The 24,198-nt window shown below is 39.4% G+C and overlaps 1 protein-coding gene across 1 annotated transcript in view; it reads left to right on the top strand.

Moving 5' to 3' along the window:
* shank3a (SH3 and multiple ankyrin repeat domains 3a) overlaps positions 1-24,198 on the top strand; it is a 223,719-nt gene that overhangs the window by 106,854 nt on the left and 92,667 nt on the right. Inside the window, exons 9-11 of the mRNA XM_082542543.1 lie at positions 16,436-16,544; positions 17,067-17,218; positions 19,197-19,364. Of these exons, the coding sequence (XP_082398669.1) occupies positions 16,436-16,544; positions 17,067-17,218; positions 19,197-19,364 (429 nt within the window). The remainder of the gene's footprint in view (positions 1-16,435; positions 16,545-17,066; positions 17,219-19,196; positions 19,365-24,198) is intronic.

The raw sequence follows: 24,198 nt of genomic DNA, 5'->3' as shown, positions 1-24,198 counted from the left end.
TTTTTGTATTTGCGCTCGCTCACAATGTGTTGCTCGCGCTCTCAACATTTCTGCCTGTGCGCGTTCAACTCTTTGTGTACACCGTTATATTTGTGCCACAAAACCAGCCAATCACAGACTTGGATGCAAAAATATCTGATTGGCTCTTCTGGTCTACAATCAGCTCGAAATGATGAAATGCAATATCCCAGAATCCATTTAGTCCAAAACTCAAACGAGGCAGTGGCGGAGGAACACAGAGTGGCGGAGTTTGAAATATTACTCTTTCTGGGGCACAAAATAAACTTTTAAGATATTTTCATGCGAGAATGGTGCTGTGTAAACTTCAAATACCTGCTCGATTCATCAAGACATCACATATTTCCATAAGTGCTCTAACGTTTTCGGAGATGCCTGTTACCCACCAGCTGACCGGGTGGGAACTCGGGTTAAACATAATATATAAGGCTGAACTGACAAAAAAAATCACAGACTACCCCACCAGGTATTATAGGAAAAACCAAAAAGCCTTTGAACGAAAACAAACGCTGTTGTGACAGTGATGTACACTGTCTTGTTGGTATATATGTATGATTTGTATCACCTTCATGTTTCCAAACCGATATCATGAGCAGCAGCTTTTACAGCTGTGGCTCCCACAAACATCAGCTGATACTAGAAAGTAATTTTAAATAAATTCTAACAACAACTTATCAAGCTTGAACGTGCTGCTGTTGTTGTTTAGCGTAACATCCGCTGGTTTCCTGTTTCTGGCGCAAAGTGGGAGATAAACAAGAGAGACGATCAGCTGATCATTGATCGGTTTCATGATTGAAGTAGCAACAGGAGAGGGAGGGAGAGAGAATGAGGGGAGAAGAGGCAGCTGTGCAACGTAAAGACAGACTAACTCCAGCTTTGTCTTTTTTTCATTCTAGCTAAAGTACGGTACTAATCGCTTTCCTTTTCCTCTCAATACGATGTATTGTAATTGGTCCAGCCCAGAGTTGATCATGACCAATTGGCTAATTCACCACCTTTCATTGTTCATACCGTTACAAAAACAAACATAAAAATGAAAAATCACCATCAGCCCACCAGGCAAATGTCCGGTATGCCCAATGACCAGTCCAGCTATGCGGTCAGCTGGTGGGTAACAGGCATCTCCGAAAACGTTAGAGCACTTATGGAAATATGTGATGTCTTGATGAATCGAGCAGGTATTTGAAGTTTACACAGCACCATTCTCGCATGAAAATATCTTAAAAGTTTATTTTGTGCCCCAGAAAGAGTAATATTTCAAACCCCGCCACTTTGTGTTCCTTCCCCACTGCCTCATTTGAGTTTTGGACGAAATGGATTCTGGGATATTGCATTTTGTCATTTCGAGCTGATTGGAGACCAGAAGAGCCAATCAGATATTTTTGCATCCAAGTCTGTGATTGGCTGGTTTTGTGGTACAAATATAACGGCATACACAAAGAGTTGAACGCGCACGGGCAGAAATGTTGAGAGCGCGAGCAACACAGTGCGAGCGAGCGCAAATACAAAAACTGAGCGAGAGGGGCTGCCATTGTGTGTGTGTGTGTGTGTGTGTGTGTGGATAATAGCAAACACTGAAATAGATTTTTTGCACACAGCAATGAATTTTGTTCACTCAAATTCAGCTTTTCTTCACTCAAAATAAATTTCTTCTCAAAATGCAACACTTGCACCTGCAAACTTTCTTACTTGCGCTCAAATTTTTTTTACGTGCGCTCAGAATAGCGGCACAAAAATAACGCCATAGTCTTCAGCGTTTGCTGTCATAATGCTGATTGTGTCACAATGCTGTCTCAGCCAGCTATTGATGCTCAGTGATGGAGATTTTCTCACTGTGTGTGTGTGTGAGAGAGAAAAAGCTGTTGGAAATATTACAATAGTTCAGGCACAGGGTAATCTGGTAAAGCGAAGTAACCACCACGAGTATATTCTGTGAACCTTCTCTGAGAGTCTCAGAGCTGTCGGTCTCAGTCAGCGAGAGTTCACCAGGTGGCAGCTTTTAACAGGATGCCCTGTGGACAGCCTGACTTGAAGTACTCCCCAGGTGGACAGCCTGACCGACCCACTTTCATACAAATGTGTTTTTCATCTTCATATTAGGCGTATTACTCAGTATTAATGGAATGTATGGGCTATAAAAACTCATCAATTAGAGCTCAAGATTATATCTGTTGTATCTTCCATCTTTGTTTTCTGCCTACTTACAAATTCAGACAGTGTAAGTAACATCCAGACTACAAGTGCATTTTCTTTCAGTTTGCTTCGGGTTGGTTTAAAAGGTAACTTATTCACAAATAGCTCATTTTTCTTTATACAGTGGTATACTGCTCTAATGCAAATCTGTTTGAAATTGCAGCATTGTACTCTATCATACTTTTGCTACCAAAAACCTTCATAATGTACCATCATAATTTTTACTTTATCTGAGATGTACGTTTGTAAGGGAGTATATGGATGGGATTTTACTTTCTTGGGAGTAAAACCTGCAGCGACAAGTTCAAGTTGTTGCCCCTCTGGGGTTGGAGGAGAAATGTGTATTTGGTGTCCTCATATTGGGCAGGCACACAAACATCCTCACAGAACCTCCTGCTCACCATGTGATGGTGAAATATACGTCACTCACCCAGTCAGACCCATAATGGAAACTATAACACTGGTGAAAAAGAGAGAGAGAGACTGATTACACAGATTTGAAAAAGGAATTGATTCTGTTTAGTTCAGTATGCTCTGAAACCAGGCCATGTAGAAATCATAGCCTCAAGCTCTGTAAAATACACCTCGCTAATCTGTATGTGGGTGTCTGTTTATAGGTACTGATGATACTAATTCATTAGACTCTATTGTTGTAATTCAGATAAATTTGCACATTTGCACACCCACAACAACACAACACAAAAACTCTATTTTAACCTTTGTCTTGATGCATTCTCAATCATCCAGGAAAGTAAATCTCCAAAAGTTGATTCTGTTCATCTGGACGTAGCGTTTTGTGGGAGAAACGTTTCGTCACTCATCCAAGTGACTTCTTCAGTCTCAGCTGACTGCAGGTTTCCCCAAATCGTATTAACAGTACATTTGCATAATGACTGAAACCAGCCCACTGAAGGGATGATTCAGAATTGAGGAGGGGGCTATAGATCAGTGGTCTTTGATCAGTGGGTTTTGGTCAGTGGTTGTTGATCAATGGTCATGAGAATTTGCATAATTAAGATTAAGGAACTGACCTCCCAGCCCATTGTCCCTTCAGTGGGCTGGTTTCAGTCACACAAAACGCTACGTCCAGATGAACAGAATCAACTTTTGGAGATCTACTTTAACCTGTTGAAGTATTAAGTTGGCAGGTAGGTGGAAATCTGTTCCCACTGTACAGATTTGTTCTATTGTGTTCAGATTGTCTACTCCAGGGGTAGGCAACTCCAGGCCTCGAGTGCCGGTGTCCTGCAGGTTTTAGATGTGTCCTTGATCCAACACAGCTGATTACCTCCTCAACATGTCTTGAAGTTCTCCAGAGGCCTGGGAATGAACTAATGATTTGATTCAGCTGTGTTGACACAGGGTGATGTCTAAAACCTGCAGGACACCGGCACTTGAGGCCTGGAGTTGCCTACCCCTGGTCTACTCAGTCATCCCCTATGCAGTGTTTACTGAATAAAAGATAAAGTAGGGTGTAATGGGCAGAATTTGCTAGGTAATTACATAATTACATGATTGTGTGTGTTATATAATTCTGATATTTGTACTTTCCTCCGTCACAAAATACCTGCACCACATTTCAGATCATTCATAATGGTATTACTGTTTCTGGATAAGTATATTTATAAGTAACAAATCTTGGCAATATTAACCACTGAATCTTTAAACGTGAGATTTTATTTAAAAGTTAGACTGGAACCAGCTTATCTGCCAAAAGGCCCTGGACAGTTCATCAGTCCACATTGGGGCCAATACAGAGAAACAGGCAGCCTCTCAAATTCACACCCATGGCATTTAAAATTACCAGTTGGCCTATATAATTCCCAAAGGAAGCAATCAGTTGTTTGTTTGGCATGCCAGTATTTCATAAGCGAGCTAACTTAAAATTTAAAATACGGTTTCCTCCATCAATCCATCCATTTCTGCCTTTACTGGAGTAAGACTTGCTGTTTAGTCTTGATGTTTTTACATCTCATTGCCCAAGTCTTCACAATGAAAAAAACAAAAACATTGCACTAACTGGAGAGTTGTCATTCTAGGTCAGGCTCCATGAATAGATGGCTGAAAAATAGGATGCCAGAGGCATAAAGTACAATGGAGTTTCTAATAATCATCAGGCTGAATAAATTCACTACCCACATACCCCCTGCTTCAGCCTTTGGCTTTCTGCCTGCTCCCTTCTGTTCTCTCTCAGTAACCTGTAGGCCTGTTTAAGAGAGAAAGGGTACGTTTTGCCATATTTTAATTTCTATTTAGACAGAAGTTTTACTCAGGTTTGACTCAGTTGTGTTCCATCCCCTGAGTATATCCCCGCGCTGTCCATGTGACTCTGTCCTGGTGTCAGTTTGAAAGCACGTGACTGGACCTGATTCAGCTCTTTCTTTCTCTGAACTCTTTGATTCTGATGACTGCATGCATTCCCCTCATCCTCCCTGACCACCCTGCTTACAAACACACAAAATGACAGTTACCCCTACAAGCAACAACACAGCTGGGTTTTCATATTTCATGTGACGGAATGTATGAACTTTATCTCTATTAGTTATTACTCATCTGAAAACCACTATGGGGGGGTCGGGTTAGTTACAGTAGATATTACTGTAGATACTTCTTTTACTGTTGCCACACTTACTGTATATATGTACCAAAATGTCAATTTATTTCGGTCCTCAAGTATATATGTTACAATCAGGTAGTTTTAAATATTTGCCTACTATAGTATGTTTATTTTGATTCTATTGCACTGTAACTGGCATAAATTTAGCCACATACCAAGCCTTTGTATGGTGTATTACAGTAGAACGATGAATATGCTGCCTTGTTTCTATATATGCCTCTGTATATAAACCGTAGACAAAGCTCTACTCTCTGTTCCTGTTTATGTCTCTTTGTCCATTTTTTTTTAATGAATTGTATTAAACTGTTGGCAGGTATGCCAGAGCGCACTTGTCCTGATGGGAGGGACGATGCTGGACAAAACTGTACTGCCAGTGTGGTCAGGAGGGTGGGTGGATTTGGTTGCTGCTGGATGGGTGGGTGGGTTGGGGGTGTGTGGGATCCCATACAATAAGCCTTTGCTCTGCAACTTTGTGTGTGAGTTGTTGAGCGGGAAAGAGGCAGTGGCTTTATTCTGCTTTGTTCAAGCCTTTAGCTAACCCTTTCAGAAAGCTCCCACTGTCCCACCCTCATAAACTGTACTTCATCAAGAGGAGTGGTAGTTATTATACAGACGTCGAAAATCTGTCTTTTTTTCTAAAAAGGATTACTCAGGAGGAACCATGCTGCTACGTTCAGAGAAAGCTACGAGATACCGGGCCACAGAGGTTAGACACAGCACACTACTGCTAAAATGACTCATGTTAATAGTAGTAAATCTAGGTTACTGTTACAACAGGCTCTGCAGGTGCTCTGGCATTGTTCTTATTTCAATACCCAACCTGCGACAGTAAATGCACAATAGTTTGTGTTGTAGAAACTTGTTTGTCTTGAAGTTTATGCTCTTCAAATTTAGGATTTGTATGAAGACGTGTATTGTTGAGTCCTGCTATTTTACCAGGAGCATTAGCCCAAGCAGCTATTTTTGGTACTTACAACAATATTAATGATGAATAAATGGTGACAAATTGTCACATGCTAAAAAATGGCATGTTTTGAATTGAATTGAATTGAATTGATATACCTTTATTAGTCACACAAGGGGAAATTTCATATGCATGTTTGCATGTTTTCTGACAGAAGAATTGCGTCAGTCATTTTGTCCCATTTGAAGTAGCAGTAGGTAACAGAGTACCTATACTGGCATGTGCAAGCAGTGTCAGCAAATGGCAGGAATCCAGCTCGAGCCTGGCTTTAGAAAGCAGAGACTTTTTTTTGTAACTTCTCCGTTTGTGTTTCCTTTCCTTGCTATCCTACACAATCAGAAAGAAATCTCAGTTAAAGGACTACATAATATTCTACATTTCAAACCAGAGAGAACATGCAGGGGGCAAGTTGTTTAGCTATTGCAGTTATGATGATTATGATGATAATGACTGTGTCTCATATGATTTCCTCATAGACAGTTTAGAAGATAGATCTACCTACCATGATGCCACCGACTGGTTTGCAAAGTACTCAAAATTGGCATTTTTGACATAATCACCAGTGAGCATACTGTAGGTATTCCCTGGGGTCTTTGAAACACAGCATAAGCGAGATTTACAGACTTGATTTTTACTTCAATGATCCTCAAAATAAGTGAAACTCACCAGAGAAGTGTTTCCTGAGGTCAAGTCAGATAGCTGTAAAGCCGTAGACTTCTATAGGACCAAAAGTCTATTTGCAACAACAGGTATCGCCGCCTGGTGGCCATGAAAACGGCGTGCACTAGAGAGGTGTAAATGTGACTTTTCTGTTATACAGAAGCATTTATACCAGTGAATTATGTGTTAGATGCTGCTGCCATGGTAACAGCACTCCTCACTATGTTAGAGTGCAGGCTTTTTTACTGCACTCATACATCATGAATAAAATGTGTGTGTTTAGTGCGCTAAATTATGAATTAGTGTTTTTTTCCTGTGTAGTTGTGTGTTTGTGTGGGTCCATATGATTGTGAATGTGTCCAGGAAATTTCATCCTTAAGCCTCTAGTGCCATTTTTTTTGTGGCGTTTAACTCACTGTAAGCTTAAGACTGTATCAAATTACTCAGCGATTTATTTTGCTGCAATATAGTAAAGGTTGAAGATTCCCTCACAGAAAATCCTCCTCTTTAGGATCAAATCCTCACTCTGTCATACAGTATATTGGTCATTTTGTAGCTAAGAGCATTACACTTTAAGCCTGTTAGGTATGGATATTGGAGATTACTGAAGCTTTTGTGCTCTCAGACAAACATGGGCTGAGATCCAAAGAAGCACAAATAGAGACAGCATATTGTACTTATAGGCACACAGATAAAGAAGAATCACCACAATCTGCAGTGACAGGCATTGAGCGGTAAGCAGCAGCTCTTTATCTCTGGGGAATTTAAGCACCCGCATTAAACCAAAAAGGTTAATGAATATGTTCTTTAATGGGTGGCTTCATTAAATCAACCAGCCGGATGTTATATTAAACACATTTTTACAGTGAATATGAAGGCAAGCGTCTTGTTTTGTTCCACAGCAAAAAACAGATTTTGGTTAATTGAAAGAAAAAGTGCACAAAGCGACTGCATTTCAGTAGAAAGAATAAGAATAAATGTTTTTTTGTTCATGCATCAAACTGAAATTTAAAAAATATCTATGTGCATTAGGAGCTAGTCATATCTCTTCAGGTTGTTAAAACATTGTCAACCACCCTAAGCAGATTTGATTTTCTCATATCAGTCAGTGGAGACCAGTGTGTACTGCACATACTTAGACAGCCTTTGAGAACAGCTACAGCGTTAGTCCCACCTTTGGTGGTGATCGCCTAATTGTGCTAGAAAGTTGATTCAGTTAGAAGTCAGCTTGGTGGGGTGGATGGATTCAAAAGTCTGGACTCTTCAGACTGTCCAAAGAAGTCTCAGACCGCGTCGTGTTAATTTTCTGTTACTGTGGTTGCTCTCTCAGAGTAAGAGTAACTGAAAGCTTCCAGTCCAAGAGACTTGTTCCTGTAATATTAGTCACGTTATGTGGCTGCTACCAAATTACCAAAACTGCAATGTTTAGGAGTTTTTTTTTTATGGGGAGCTTTTTCCCGATGATTAGATGTTTTTTGCCAAAGTTAGTTGGTCACGATTGTTGCGGGACCAAGGGATGCTCATGAGAAGTGGACTACTAGAACAAGACACACATGGATAAGGGCTGAGAATATGTGAAGATTGAGCTGTTAACAATAATAAATCTTATCGTAAGAGATGCTTGTAGAAGAATACAACATGCATTAAGTAGAAAGAAGTAAAAAATTAGGAAACCAAAAAGGTCTCCCATAGATGTCCAATGGCATCTGGTGACTGAGAAGCATTTATGATGCAATTTACATCATAATCACATTTAATGACCCCTATGGATTGGGCCATTGTTATTCAGCAAGAAATTGCTCCCATCAGATTAATAAAAGATACAAGAACTTTGTATTGATTTGCTTTGACCCTTCCCTCTAAGGGAACAAGAAGACCCATTCCACAAAATTGGTTATTTGTGTAAAGAAAGCGGCAAAAGATTTAACATAATCCGTCAGATGCTCAGACATATGGGTCCAGGTGCTTCGGTTAGGCACAAGCAGACGAAGGCCAAAATTAATGAAAAAACATAATGTTTTTGCCCAACCTTGTTTTAATTTATTCAAAGACCATTATTAATGACTAACAATAACCTGAGATTAATAGAAGTGACCTTTACCTTGTTTTATGATCATCAGTTCAGGCGAAAGTTGCTACAACTTGCTGCTTATCTGGTTAACCTGCCTCTCAGGAAGTAACTGGCCAGTAGTGACCCATCACTGTATCTCCCTGATATGAGAGGTTTTGTGTTAGACTCAAAACTGAAACAAATAAAAAAATCAGAAACAGCTGAAAAATGAAAAGTGGGAAAAAAATGGCCACAGGGAGAAAGAAAACACTGAAGGAAATGTGAGAAATATGATAATTAAATAATAATAAATAATAATAAATAGAGTTTCATTTTATTGTTTGGAAATTTAAAAAGAAAGTGTGTGGCATGTACAATAGATTTTATTGTTACACTGACTGTGCTTGGTGCGATGTGCTCATCAAAGCAGTTGTGCTGTGCCTTTTATTCGCTTTAAGAGTCAACAAAAACATCAGGCAGAAAACAAGACTAACGCTGTACTGTAAACAGATTGCTGCTTTGCTCTCGCATTTCTTCTCAGTATTTTTCCTCCCTTTATCATGTTTTGTGCTTCTGTCTTTCTTCCCATTCCTCCCCCTCACGTGACCCATTTTTCTTGTCTTTCTTCCATACGACTTCATTGTGTTGCATTTTTAATGGGAACCTGCTTCTAGACCTTCATACTCTGCAGTAAATTCATGAATTATGAAATAAACTGACAAATAAAACTAGTTAAACCATTAAACTGCTTTTTTTTCTCTCCTTCTTGTGAATAGAGCTTTAAAAAAGAGGAGCCTCTGTTTTGATACTGAGCTTGAATCAAATGGAAGATTCAGTCCACCAGTGGCCGCCTCCTCTTTGCCTGCTTAGTGGTTTTGCCAAAGACCTGAGGTCTACGCTTTACAAAAAAAACCAATCAAACAATGAAATGGAATCACTGTCCCACATCGGTGCTAAAAGAAAAGCAAACAGCAATAAATTATATGCGTATGTGTATATAAAATAATGAAATATATATACAGAATAAAATATATTGCACTACATGGGAAACAAAGCTCATGTTTTTCAACTGAATTAGCTTTTTAATGATGTGGTTACAGTTTCTCATCCTTATATTTTAAAACCTCTCTCCTCCTGCTTTCTTTATTAATCAGTCGTACCTTGTCCTGTCTTTAAAATAGACAGTCTTGTTTTTTTTTATTAATTCATTCATGACTCATCTTGGCACTGTTTATTATCAAAGTAAAACCTACTTTTGTGTTATCTGCCACTGAATACACCTCCCTTTCACAACGAAATGAAATCCAGTCCTAACCAGTACTTTTTAGTCTTACTCACAGCATGCACTCTGAGGCTTAATCATTTGTATTTTTTAATTACACTGAAGCACATTAATCTAAAGCCACTGTTATTTCTGTTTTACTGTTTTTTTTTCATGAAATGGATACTAACTCATTTCTTATTGCTTTTAAAATCTGCACGAGCTACAAAATGTAACTGCATGATGCAGAAACCGTTCTGCATGTATTTAACAGGGAGTTGTGTCTCAGTCAGTTGCTGTGTCTAATTAAAATGCAGTGCCCCTGCAGCACTCTGTACAAAGCATCTGGGAGACAGGGGTCAAGGCCTGCTTGCTCTTGCTCTAGCCTTTATATAAGTGGCTGTCAACAAAGAGTAGATCGGCGTAATCGGGAACTCTCTTTGCCAGATAAGGCTGTCTGTGTTTGCTGATGTGGCTACACAAAAATAGGCAGTTTTCCCTTTTTAATGGTTGACTGCTGGTGCCAAAAACATATTAAGTACATCTATTTCACATAATAAAGCATAGACAGCATTTTTTTTGTACTTCTGTGCTATTCACATTGGAGGGATTTCATAGATATGTTGTTTCTATATTAAAAAGGCTCTTACCAGTAATTACATCAAATTGAGCGTCAGCTGTTTTGCTGAGAATCTAAGTGACAGTGTTGGTTCAGGTTTGTCAGACTATCACTCACAGTCATAAATGTTTTCTGCATTGCTGTCATACTGAATATGTCTGACAGCTCCCTGATGGCAGTCTACACCTGATAAGTTGAAGTGTAACCACATATGAGTCAGTTGTGTTGTGCCAACAGTAAGCTCAGTAACATTTTTTACAGTCTTTGTTGCCAAATATTGGGATTATATCGTACCATATGCATGTCTTTACATAGCTAGCACTGTCAGCTGGTTCTATGTTGGGTGAAGGATTCCTTCCATATCTATAGTGGGGCTATGTTCTTCCATAATGTGTAGGCCAGTCCCTAGAGATTCTCCATGACCAGTGTGGTAGTTCTTACTGCAGTTATTGTCCAAGAAGTTATGACAGCCTAAAGCATGTGTGTATTTTATGAGCCAGCTCAGATTAGAGAAGCATATGATGCTCCTGAACATGTATCATGTTAGCGAGCACTGCAATTATCACTCACCCATGGCAAAGCGTACTGTTGGCCAGCTGTGGGACCAGGGGCTATGTAGCCATGTGGTAGTGAGTGTAAATATGGGGCAGCGACAGTGTCTGACACACTTCCTGTAGCTGTGTATGATTTCTTTATTTGTGGCTCATCTCTGGGTTCTGTTTAAACCTGAGTGTATATGTGCTATTAAATAGGACATGAAGTGTTCGCGTCTCTTTGTGTGAAGTTATGAAAAATCTTTTATGAAAGGGGAGCAAAAGACCAAGAGAAAATAGCTGCACAGGGGGATTTGTGTTGTCTCTATAATTTCTGGCCTCCTTCCCTGGCTTTTATGAAGTAGTGGCAGATAATCCCTCTTTAGTGGTGGAAGAGACAAGAACCTCTTCGGGGTACTGAAGTAAAAGAAGAAACCTTTATCCTCTCTTCTCTTGCCAGCTGGAGTAGCTCTTCCACTCACTGCTTGCCACTGATTTGTGACCCTATTCAAAGTCACCTATCCACATATGACAAAATGTATTCAGTTTTCAGAATCCTCAATTAATCAGGGACAAATCCCTCCACTTCATAGATGTTAAACGTTGTGGGTTCAAGAATAAGAACGCTGCCCTTATTACCAACTTATTACCAAGCCTCAAGCAGGAACAAGAGGATATATTCTTGATTTATTGAGCTGGTAAATTGCCATAGATTATACATACTGCCATTCAGTTCTTCCTACCTGACCCTCTCTCTCATTCTCTGTTTTCTTGATCCAACACTGCAGGGGTGCTTCATCACTATTGTAATAGTGTATGCACAAAATCCGCTTTGACCATTTGTCTTATTTTGAAAGTTCAAGTCAAAGCTCAAGACACATATTCCTTATAAAAAAAAAAACTAGCATGTACTCAGTTAGCAACATGAGGTATTCTAATGACACTTATAGTAACTACTTACAGAAAATATGTTTAGCTGTTTTGTGCAGCAGAAACTCTGAAATAACACATTTTAAAATTCTGTCATTGAAACAGTATGTATGTGTGGCCTATGTGTGGCCGAAGCAGAGCAGAATAATGTCATTTGTTCTCTCAGTGCTTCTCTTTGCTGGGATTACCTTTCCTCTATAGGGACAGAGGTTACTGTGATGTTGTTGCCCATGCTCTCATGAGTAAAGCTGATGCATGCAGGGATGTGACCGTGCATGTTTTTGCTCAGTTCGGGTGATATCTCTTGAGATTGCAAACTGTGGAACTGTAAGGATGTTTATATGAGCAAGGCAAGCCGAGAACAAAAAATGTGTACAGACTGTGTGCAGATTTACTGCTTCTTCTTCTTTGCCTTCTTTTTCTTCTCCTTCTCACTTTAGGTGTCATTGAAGTCGATCATCTCCCTCTATCTCACTCTATCCCCATCATCCTCTTCTGTCACACCAGCCTGCTGTTGTCCTCCTTCAGTACATCCAAGAATCTTTTATGCAACTCCATATCAACATTCTTTGTCCCTCCAAACGTGTCCAAACCATCTCAGCCTTTTTTCCAAACTGCTCAACCTGATCAGTCCTATGATACTGTCACGGCGGGGTACGCCAGTGTTGTGAACAGGGCCCAAAAGCAGATGCGGAGAGAGGAGTTGCAGGAGCCTTTATTTTGGCTGAAAGCAGCAAAAACCATGAAAACTGTGGCAAACTATGAAAAAACTGTGAACACAATGATAAACTATGAAAAATGTGGCTAGAATAACAGACGACCTGACAATGAAACACAGAAAACAGGAGGTGATCAGGGAAAGTGGGAACACATGGGGAAACAGCAGAAATTAACATAATGACGGGACGCGGGAAGGGAAACTAGATACAATGAGCAAAGAACAAAAGACTCTTTCAGAATAAAACTCTTTCAGAATAAAACAGGAAACATGGAGACGCAGACATGACAACACAAGAACTAATAACCACAACCTAGCATGAGAAGCTCAAAAATGCAGAATAAACTCAAAAACGCTGGGTCCGAGACCCATATATCTTATATGGGTCTTATCATACTCTTATAAATTATAAAACCCTTACAAATCTTATTATGCTCAACTCCTGCATTTTGTCAGTCCCTCCATCTCCGAACCATACATCATAGCAGGCCTCTCTATCTTCTTGTAGCTTTCTCTCTTTCAATCCTTCTTTTGGAAATCACCTCTGACACTCATCTGCCTGTGCTTTCTTATTCGCCATTGCTCTCTTTCTCTCTCTCTCTCATTTGCTGATTTTTCTGTTTTTTTCATTGTTTGTATGTTGAGTATTAAATTTTGATTTTTCCACTATTGTTCTTTCTGGAAAACAATGGAAAGAATACTATATCTAAGACTGGATCAATGATAACCAGTGACTAATAAGGAAGACTTGCCACAGTAATGTGTAAATGAGCCTTGGCAAATGATTGAATGAAATGTGAACACACTACTATGGAGGAGACTCTTATTCCATGTGCCAGTCTGCTCTGTGTATATGCACAATCTTGCATAATGAAGTAAAAATGTAGACGATAGAGTCAAAGGAGCTTGCAAAGAAAAGCGTCTGGACTTCTTTAAGTTGCTTGAAGACGTTTCGCCTGAGCCAAGGTGTGAAACTGGGTGTGGGTCCTGTGAGCGACCATCTTTGAACAGAGGCAGGGGTTTACGACACCAACTCTCTGCCATCTATAATCCAGTTTTGAGATCCCTTCCCAGACGCCTTAACGCCCACTCACATCCTGGGCCACCTGACCTCAGGAATTCGCATGATAAGGTGGGGCCAGGTTTCACAATGAACACACCCGAAACTCTGGCTGATTGGGACCCACACCCAGTTTCACACCTTGGCTCAGGCGATTAGAGGATCATCAGGGGGTCCTTTTGTCCCTCTGTGGGGGGATACTCCCACTAGGTTTATATCTGGGACTCTCCACCATTTGACCTTAGAACTGAAGAAGCTTCTCGGATGAGAGGTGAAACGTCTTCAAGCAACTTAAAGAAGTCCAGACGCTTTTCTTTGCAAGCTCCTTTGACTACGATGACCTGGATGACTGAGAACCTTCACAGACATGTAGACGATAGACTTATCTACTGTTAAGTGGTTCCTAGTAAAAGTAATAGGTAATCAGTGCACAAATGGTTGAAGTAAATTGAAGAATGCTCTCCTTGAGCCCACTGAAGTCTTTTCTTCAGTATTTTGTTCAAGCTGGAAAGATGACAGGAAGTTTTTAACTTATTCGGGAAGAAAGAGAATTGCAACATCTAAAGGAGGAGACATAAAAGAGGTGCAGAGATTAAAGTTTGATTATTTTTTTTATCTGGCCCAAAGATAAAATCAGGATGATTTGTGGAGTATTTTTGGTTGAGCTGTACTGTAAATCTGTCTTGCCTACTTTTTTTCTTTACCTTTATGCTTGTTTAGTTGTGGCACTCAGTTAACATTAGCAAGCCATGCCATGTCATCATTTCACTTCATTATGATAGATTTGTAGACCAAGTCACGCTAATCTGGTTGGGTTGTAAATAAACTGTCTGTTTGATATTTAGCAGATATTTTGGAATAACTGAACAAAATCTTTTGACCTTTGTTTTCAAGGTAGAGATTATTAAAATGTATTTTCATTTGTATTATGGCAAATTACTGGCCTTACAGGTAAAGCATACTGAGTTTAGTCGCAGCGGTTTGGCGTTTTAATTTGATGTATGACAGACTGTCACCATTTTAATTATTTTCAGAATTTTTAGTCAAACGTCAGCATGTCGAGAAAATAAAAAAGTGTGCATCCTTCTTTGTGTGTAACACTGACAGAAAGACAGCAAAAGGGAGAAGAATATAAAGAGTTCATTAAGACCTTCACCAAAGCAAATAAATCATTATCCAGGCTTTTTGTCTGTCTTCTGTTCAACAGGCAATAAAACACACATCAGATCCAGCTGATCACTGGCAAATCATCCCTGAGCCTCTTCAAGGCATTATCCTAGGTTTTATGCAGGACACACAACCACACTCGTTCGTAACACATTCACAAACCCAACCTCAATGCTCTTCCCACTCGTGTACATTGGCTGCCAGAGCTGTCTTTGTATCCCATCACCATAACAACTGCCTCTCTGAACGTTGTAAAAAGAAAAAAAAAAAGGGAAAAGCCAAAGTGAATTTCTCTCAGTTTGACTTGGAGATAGTGAGAGTAGCAGTCGGCAGCTGCTCACAGCATGTCAGTGGTGTCTGTCTACAAGACACGGGCTTGTAGAGGCAAGCGGGTTGCAGATGACTTGGTGAGAAGAGAAAGGAGGTGTGTGATGTGAAATTTTGGAAGGTGTTGTATCGTGTGACTTTCAGAGCGTGGGATAAACAGTATATGATGCTGCACATGGTGAGTGTCAAATGGCTGCTGCTTTTTGTTCTCGTTACTGCATGTGAGTGCTCGTGTTGGTAAGCACGCGTTTAAATTTGTTGCGTTACATGTCTTCATTAAGTTGTGTGAAATGTAATGAGTTTATGAGTCTCGAGGCTTTAGTACATGCGGATATTATGTAATGAGAGAAACTGGAAGACCTTGAGAGAATGAAGGAGTAATGAAAGTTCTCTGTAAATCTCATTTGGGATGCTGCAGATATTTTATAATTACATCCTGGAGATGATATTAGGCAATCATCCATGTTTTTTATTGACAGTTTATGTGTTCAGTATTAAAATTTTGTTTGGTCAATTTCTCTCAATAATTCCTTTTGTCTTCTGTAACTACAGTGCATTCTTATTGGTACAATTCTAGGCTTCACTTTTGCATTTTAGATTTATTGTTGCCCTGATTCGTCAGACTATTTTAATCTATTATGAAGTGTTAGCACTGGTGCCTTGCTCACAGCTTCATTTCTCGCTTTATACTCTACAGGCTTGCACTCGTATTGGTAAAGGTGATGAATATTTTTAATCATAAGTCACAAAGGAAATTAAGTGTTGTGTGTGTCTGTGTATTTTAGAGTGGATATGATTTACATGTGAGCTTGTGCTTCTGACTGTGTGCTTGTTTTATGAAAGTGGTTTTAAACATTAATTGTAGAGCCATTGGTGTGTGTGTGTGTGTGTGTGTGTGTGTGTGTGTGTGTGTGTGTGTGTGTGTGTGTGTGTGTGTGTGTGTGTGTGTGTGTGTGTGTTATAACCATTACATCTGAACTCAAAATATGACGTTAGCCTCAGGATCTCATTTTCTTGCCGCTAATCTCCAAAGGAAAACTCTCCCTTTCAGTGCTGTTTTGCAGCTCTGTCCATTTCTTTTTTTGGTCTGTCCTATAATAGCTTATATACCGTATCTTCTGAACATGTTCCATTAGCTTGCCATGACTGAACAGAAATAAAACCTTCAAACACAGAAGGAGAGTAAGCAATGACTTCAGCTTTCATCTCTGGACTGCATTATTAAACATCCCCATCCACAGGAGTCTGACATCATCCAATCACAGCTGTTTCTTCCTCCTCTTCCCCTACTCCCCGTTCCCTTGTCTCCCTCCATTAGGCAAACCTGAAGAAATTCATGGAGTATGTGCAGCAGAGGAACATTGAAAAGGTCTCAAGGTTCCTGGAAAAAGGCCTGGACCCTAACTTCCATGATCCAGACACAGGAGGTGAGCAAGTCTGCTAAGATTTCCATCCCTGCCATACTTGAGTTTACTTATTGTTGATGATTGTTTTTCTCCATCCTTGATTTGTCATTTCTCTCCTTCTGTCTTCATCACAAATGACCATATATGGATTTTCTGAAATAAGCCTTCTGCATAGCGGGTAAAGCTGGATTACTCTCTTTGCTAATCTCCTCGTGTATATGCAAATGTTTGTCCAGTCATAAAGGAGATTTCAATGCTGGGTGACCTGTAGTGTAGCAGATGAGCTGCAAAGTGAGGGAAACATGAGAATAGGCTGATTTAACACCAGCTGGAAGCAGCCAGCAGACAGGAGGGTGACAATCTCGACTGAAAAAGGCAGTGATCCAACTGCAGAGTCATTGAAAATGTAAAGCCACAGACAATTTTGTCCCAAAAAAAATGCAGCGATTCAAGTGGTGGATGTTTTGGGGGAAGAATGCACAATAATGTCAGTGGAAATAAGCTGAGTTTTCAAAAGTATTCTTTGCTTCCTTGTGCTTGCAGAATGTCCTCTAACGCTAGCAGCACAGCTGGAGAGCTGTGCAGAGCTCATCAAGGTGCTGAAAAGTGGAGGGGCACATCTGGACTTCAGAACAAAAGATGGGATTACTGCTCTGCACAAGGCCGTGCGCAGCAAAAACCATACAGCACTTATAGTGAGCACATTTCACACGTATATACAGTTCAGCCGGCTCAACCACATTCATGCAAACTCCCCGTCTAGAAAAGGAGAATGTATGGGCAGGTAATGTCTGGCAGCAGGTGCTTGAGCTATCGAGCACAGAGGGCACTTACTAAATGTGTGAGATTGAACTTTGAATATGCTGACATAATCACTGAATCACTGAATGGCCTTGCATGTGTCTGGTTTGAGGAGGCTTGTAACCCAAATGAAATGGGTTGTGTGAGTCATGTTTCCTGTTGAAACTGAACTGTTGAAACTGGAATGAGTTATTTCCACTTTTGATACCACAGTTATGGTATTGAATGATCCTAAAGATCCAATAGGAGAGAGTTACAAATTGCAGTAGCTACAGCCTAAAAAGTACTGCCAGCTTTTTCCTGAGCCTCTCAACAAGCCTTGATTGGATGATGTCAGCTTTCTACTGGCTTTCTATTATAAGCCTACAGTAGCTCTTTAACATAAACAGGTGCCTGAACATGCAAGGTTCAGCATTTGAACACACAAGAATTATAAATTTAATGTTAAACAGTATAAAGAACTGGCAGCCTGTCCAGTGTGTGCCTGATCTCTCAGCCTATGACAGCTTCATGCTATCAGCTTATGACAGCATGAATGGATGGATGGATGGATGGAATTAAGTGAGACCTTTAGGGTGACAGAATTCAAGAATTGGAAGGAAAATAAGTGGGAGGAAAGGAGGATGCTGATTAGGGCTGCCACGATTAGTCGACTAGTCACAATTACGTCAATTATCAAAATCGTCGAGGACTGATTTAATAGTCGACGCATCGTTTGAAGCTTTGTCAGATCACAAAAGCCGCAGGAATAAGTAGTAGGATTTAAGAGTGTAATAACGGACTGAAACAGAAGATGGCAGCACTGCATGTACAAGGATGCCAGTTGCCGTTAAACGCCAAAGAAGAAGAAACTGTGTCCCAGAGTTCATAGCGCGGCCCAGCGCAGTTTCCAACAATGGCGGCAGCTAGTTAGTTTTAATATTACTCTTATTATTCTTTCTGGGTCACAAAATAAACGTTTAACATATTTTCAGATGAGAATGTAGCTGTGTAAACCTCAAATATCTGCTCAGTTTATCAAGACACCACATATTTTCAAAAGCGCTCAGACGTTTTCAGAGATGTCTGTTACCCACTAGCTTCTTAGCTAGCCGGGGTTACAGGCTCACTAGAGCCAGTGGACTCGTTTTCACACCCACTGCTATCTTTCGCTACTCAGGTTAAACATATACAAATCACTTAGATAACTTAAAAATCTTATTGTTTGGCTTTTTTCAGTATTTTATTTGTTCCTGAGTAAATCGGTTTGGCTGAGATTAAAGTTATAGTTTTTACACAGCTGAATAAACGTCAAGCAGACAACTGATTATCAGAAGTGTGAGATGCTCGAGAATATACTCCGGTGTCCAGTTATATTTTAGATACCAAGGAGCAGACGGCTGAGTTTATTAAACTTCACCGAAGCAATCTGCAAACTTCATTAAAATTTAATAAACTATCATCTTGTCTTTATTTTTAGTTAGCACATATCTTAAACACTTAAAGCTGTAAGCTAATGATAGTTATATAAGAGCAGATGCATTCTGGTGCAATAAGCTGTATGTTTTATGTTCAATGGATGCATGATCTGATTAGTCGACTAATTGCAAAAATAATCGGTGACTAGTCGACTATCAAAATAATCGTTTGTGGCAGCCCTAATGCTGATATTCTTAGCGTCATAACAGCAATAGAAAACAACTTTAAAAAAGCTTTTATCTTGTATCTTTAACTAGTAAATTATAAACATTAACTTGTATTTTAATTCTTATTTATTATTTTTGGTTATTGTTATTCATCCATGCAAAGGTCTCTTTTATCTTCCCATTTCACTGTGAAAATTCAACCAAAACTGGTGACTTAAAACCTTAAACTTGCCTCTTTTCCCACTAGACGCTGTTGGACTTGGGTGCATCTCCTGACTATAAAGACAGCAGGGGGCTAACTCCTCTCTACCACAGTTCGATGGTAGGAGGAGATCCCTACTGCTGTGAGCTGCTGCTGCATGATCATGCACAGGTCGGCTGTGTGGATGAGAATGGCTGGCAGGAGATACACCAGGTAATACACAGTAATACACACATTACCCTAACCCAGACCTTCCCAAAGTGTGGGGCCCGCCCCCTAGGGGGGGGCGCAGAGCCATGGCAGGGAAAAGTGGGGGGAACAAAACGCTTGGACACTGCTAGCACGGGGCGCCTACAGAAACGCAAAGCAGGAGATGAAGCATAGCTGAATATGTTTCCAAACCAACTTCATTCTAAGCCAAAGACTAGAAAATATGGTGAAGCATATCTTCCCTTTGGTTTCACCTGTACAAGTGCCAAGGTAGGTCTCCCCTGCATAATTGGTTTTCCCTTCGTCGGGAGCACGTGCTGGGCTGTTCAAATCAGGGACAAACAGTATCCCACATTCTTGATTTTTAGTTCACAAACACTTGTTGTAATGACTAATTACTCCTGACATTTTGGAGATGTTAGCTCTTTATACAGTAAAGTTACAGCGGGATACAAATAATATCAGGCAGTTCCTGCCACGATTTGTTCCCCTGGTTCAAATCACGGACTAACAGTATCCTACAGCTGTTTATGTGTTTAAACCCATTTTGCACAGAGAGGCATTTTTTGAAAAATGTATTGATAACAATGTTGAATATTATTACACAGGAAAAAAAACAACTACAGGTAAAATAATTACACCGTGACGCCTCTGCCTTTCTAAATGGAGGGACAGTAACTCTGTGTGTATGTAAGCGTGTAAAACCTGCAGATAGTCAGATTAACAGTAACAGTATTTTGTCTCTCTGCAATTCATCTCATGTAAACAATAACGTGGCGCACAGCGTGACGTGAAAAAAGGCACATACCTTTGACGTTGCGCGACGAACTCTGTATTCCTCGTCCACACGTAAACGCAAAAAGGGAGTTTTAAAAAATCTCAGTTTTCGGTGATTCGAAACGCCGTTTACGTGTGGACGAAACAGCTGCGTTTTCAAAAATACCCGTGTAGGTGCGGACGTAGCGTAAAAGAGTTAGTAGTTTATTTTATTACTACCTGTCATTTATTGCAGTTTACTTGTATTTGCTTAATTGTTTACTAAATGTTTGAGGTGTGAAATAAACCGCAGTGGAGCAAAATATGGGTGTGTGTGGTTGGAGGATGTGTTTGTGCGTGTGGGGTGGTGGTGGTGGGGGGGGGGCACGAACATTTTTCTTGTAAAACAAAGGGGGGCCTAGCAAAAACAGTTTGGGAACCACTGCCCTAACCCAAACCACATGTTTACCCTAAACCAAATTAACCACAGCCAAATAGCTGAATCTTAAGCCTTAAACCTCTCTTTGAAATCTTCAGGACAGAAAGTGTCTTCACTATAATGGTTTTGGACTTAAACTGTTCTGCTCAGACATGCGCACTTGCATGCACACACATACACACAGATAACATTGTAGGGCTGTGTACAGACTATTTTATAGTTTTGAAAACCTGTGACTCTTTATATAAAATCAGTTTAACAAAAGCATTGTATTAGGGATATACTAGCTCTATCAATAGATTAAAAAAATGATGTAATTAATCTCACAATTTTCTGTAATTAATTGCGATTAAACGCAATTACTTGATCAATAGCCTGGTTGCAATTACATTTTTTCAACTTTATATTTAAGCTTGTAACTGACATTTATGCAATACAATAAAGTAAATGCAGAATAAACACAAAGAATGTATCCTTAAATTCAAAGAGAATTTGAATAGATTTCTTGAATCTTTTAACACAGGTTCTCTCCTGTGAAATACATCTTTTTAAAAAACCTATATACTGATAGGTAAGTATACACTAATATATAACATATACTAGTGCTATCAAACAATTAAAATGTTTAATCAGATTCATCACAGGGTTACAGTGGATTAATTTTGATTAATCACAATTTAAATCACAATTAATATTTTTATTCTGTCGACACTTTATTCACCTTTAGTCACTTACAGTTATTTACTCACGTATTCAGTCAATGTAATTTTAAAACTGTGTATATACTGTATATTTTAAGTTTTTTTTTTTTTTTTTTTTAAATCTCATTCTTATTGCCTCTTTATGCCATGTCCTTATTTTTAGCATCATGCTGCTCTGTTGTATCTTAATTGCCCCTTGGGGATAAATAAAGTCTCTCTGATTCTGAGTAAATATCCTTCATTTTTATTCTATATTAATCTAATTTCATTTTGCATGAGCAAACAGACTCGAGAAAAAAGGGAAAATATACGCACTTAACATGTTTATTGAACATCTCGAACATTCATGTTAACAAAATGTATCCACTCTCTCTCTCTGTCACTCTTGGGGAGGCGCTTCAAGTCCTTGAAACCAAAGCTTTTTAAAGCGCGTATTCTCAACAATAATTAATAGGTCAGTAGTTTGTTGCAATCCACTTGGCAATTGTGTCAGTCAATATGTCAGAGATAGACTTACTGAGTCCCCGATGCTCCGTGAGTGGTTTGTGGCAAGCTGGCTGACACTTTAGCCAAAGTCCGAGCAGCATTCCCGATTAATGTGTGCTTCGCGTCAATGTGATATTTTAAGCTGGAAGTGCTTTGGTGAAAAGAAAATTCCTTCTTGCACAATGTGCATAATACTTTATGTCGGTCGACTGTTCTGTCTTGTTATTTTTTTAATACTCAAATTTCCCGTCGATAGGGCAAATGTGCATTTATCATCTTCCATATTGAGTTGATTGTTTCAGCTGCCCGTCACTACCAGATCTACTGCCCATTTGCGCACGTGCGAGGCTAACTCTACTTGGACATTGTAATCGCGTTGACCGTAATGGCGGATTAGTTTACGTTAACACGTTAATTTTGACAGCACTAGTATATACTATCAAAAAGGCATGAGACCTGTGCGTTAGAGGTTTTGGCTAATCTTTTAAGACAAATTACTTACACCACTGTTGTATAGGCAGCATAAATTGTCCACATAATGCTAGACAGGTCCAGGCTCTTATGTCACCTCTGGACAACTCACCAACATATGTGTGAAGTGGGTGCGAATGTGAGTCAACAAATAACTGTAGTAGGGCACACTGGGAAAGCTGGTGAGAGGGGGAGATCAATCTGAGTTTTATGAAGTGTGTCTCCCGGTGCGCAAATAATCTGCAGGAGTGTCAACAGAAATCTCTGAGCACAGATTGCCTCCGAAAATAACAAAAAACAAACTGAGCTACTGTTTATACATAACTGAGGCTCAGGACCTGTGAAATTTGTGCTTCCAATTGTTTGGGACAGTCATTACCGCAGTTATATTGAAGTATTATGCACATATACTTATGTACACACATATCTTGCTCGCTTTATGGAGAAGTTCATGTCATATTTTGCACCTGCTTCCCTCCCTCCTGAAACTGTCCATGGTGCTGATTTTGTTTTTCTACTTGTTTTAATGATGAATATACCTCTTCCAAAGCACGTGTAAAGAGTACACAGGTGGAAAGACTTACTGAGTCTGATTGTAGACCTTTTATAAAAGAGTATAGCCATGAACAATAACTGTATAAGAAGACCTGGAAAGTAATAGCCTAGTTTATAGAAAGCACATTATTAAACTTGGGCTTTGGCCAAGAAAGCCCGTGAAAAATAAGTAAGGTTGCTTAAATTAACGGGCAAATCGAAGTGCTTTTAACCACTTGTTGCCTACTGTCCTAGAAAATATGCAGTTGTGTCTGAGTTATTACCAACCTAAAGTGGCTGTAAATACACATTGAGTCATTTATGGATACTTTTAGTATTTCGACAGTATTTTTTTTACTGTATTTACTACCTGCTTACTATTAGTAGAAATAACTCCCACAAAATATTCTATAATTTTATATATATATTACATAGCTAGCCATTAATTTAATCTGCGTTTGTACCTACCAATGGAGAGGTACAGTGTTCCTATATGACTAAAGTGTAGAATTTTATTTATTATTATTATTTATTTACAATGTGCTGCCAACATAATGTTAGACACACACACACACACACATACAGGTTTGTCATGCCCTATAAAGATAATGCAAAGTCCCTATATAGTGTTTTTATTTGTGTCAGGATTTTTATGTCTGAAAGTTCTTGCATGTCAAATGTTGAGTGGCAACATAGTAACAGAATCAAGCTTAGTGTATTTGAATGGGAACCTTCTTTGTCTTCACAAATGTTTATGGCTTTATATTAGGAGGGGGGGGGGGGGGGGTTGTGTATTCCTCCCATGAATATAATAAGAAATTTGAAGTTAGGACCAAGAGGAACGCGGATCATTAAAGAGGGGCTGCGTGGATCATGTCAGTATCTGTTTGCCTGTCTCCCACACAAACCTTTTTTATTACATGTTGACATGAATTTCACCTTCATCTGTCTGTTTTTCTTTTTCTCCATAGTTACTTAGACAACACTGCTTAAGTGTGTTTGATCTCAAGGTATTGCAATTATTCTTACTTGGAAGTTATTATGAGCAAGATCAAACATTCTCAATTTGTTTTTGATTGCAGAGATTAGTTAAAGTGAACTTTGTTTCCAAGGAAAATAAACAAAATTAATAAAAGTCTTAAACGAAATGTAAAAGTTATTTGTGAACTAAACCAGCCTTTGTGTTTGTGAGGGTTTTATTGAACATGTCAGCTCAAAGGAAGCTCGCTGTACTGGAAAGACGAAAAGGCCTCATACGCGAAGGGATATCTAGATGCTGTTTAAGAGATTTTATGGCATTCACTCAGCCTCTACATTTCTGTAGTGAAATGTCAAAACAGTCTACACTTACTTACTTCTCAAGCATACTGCTTGTACAAAGCTCTTTATCATGCACTTTTCTTTCAACCGTTCACACAAACACTGACACACCAATTACAGCAGAGAAACT

This window comes from Aulonocara stuartgranti (assembly GCF_965226115.1).
Source record: "Aulonocara stuartgranti genome assembly, chromosome: 7".
Taxonomy (NCBI): Eukaryota; Metazoa; Chordata; class Actinopteri; order Cichliformes; family Cichlidae; genus Aulonocara; species Aulonocara stuartgranti.
This window is presented reverse-complemented; position numbering and strand designations above follow the sequence as displayed.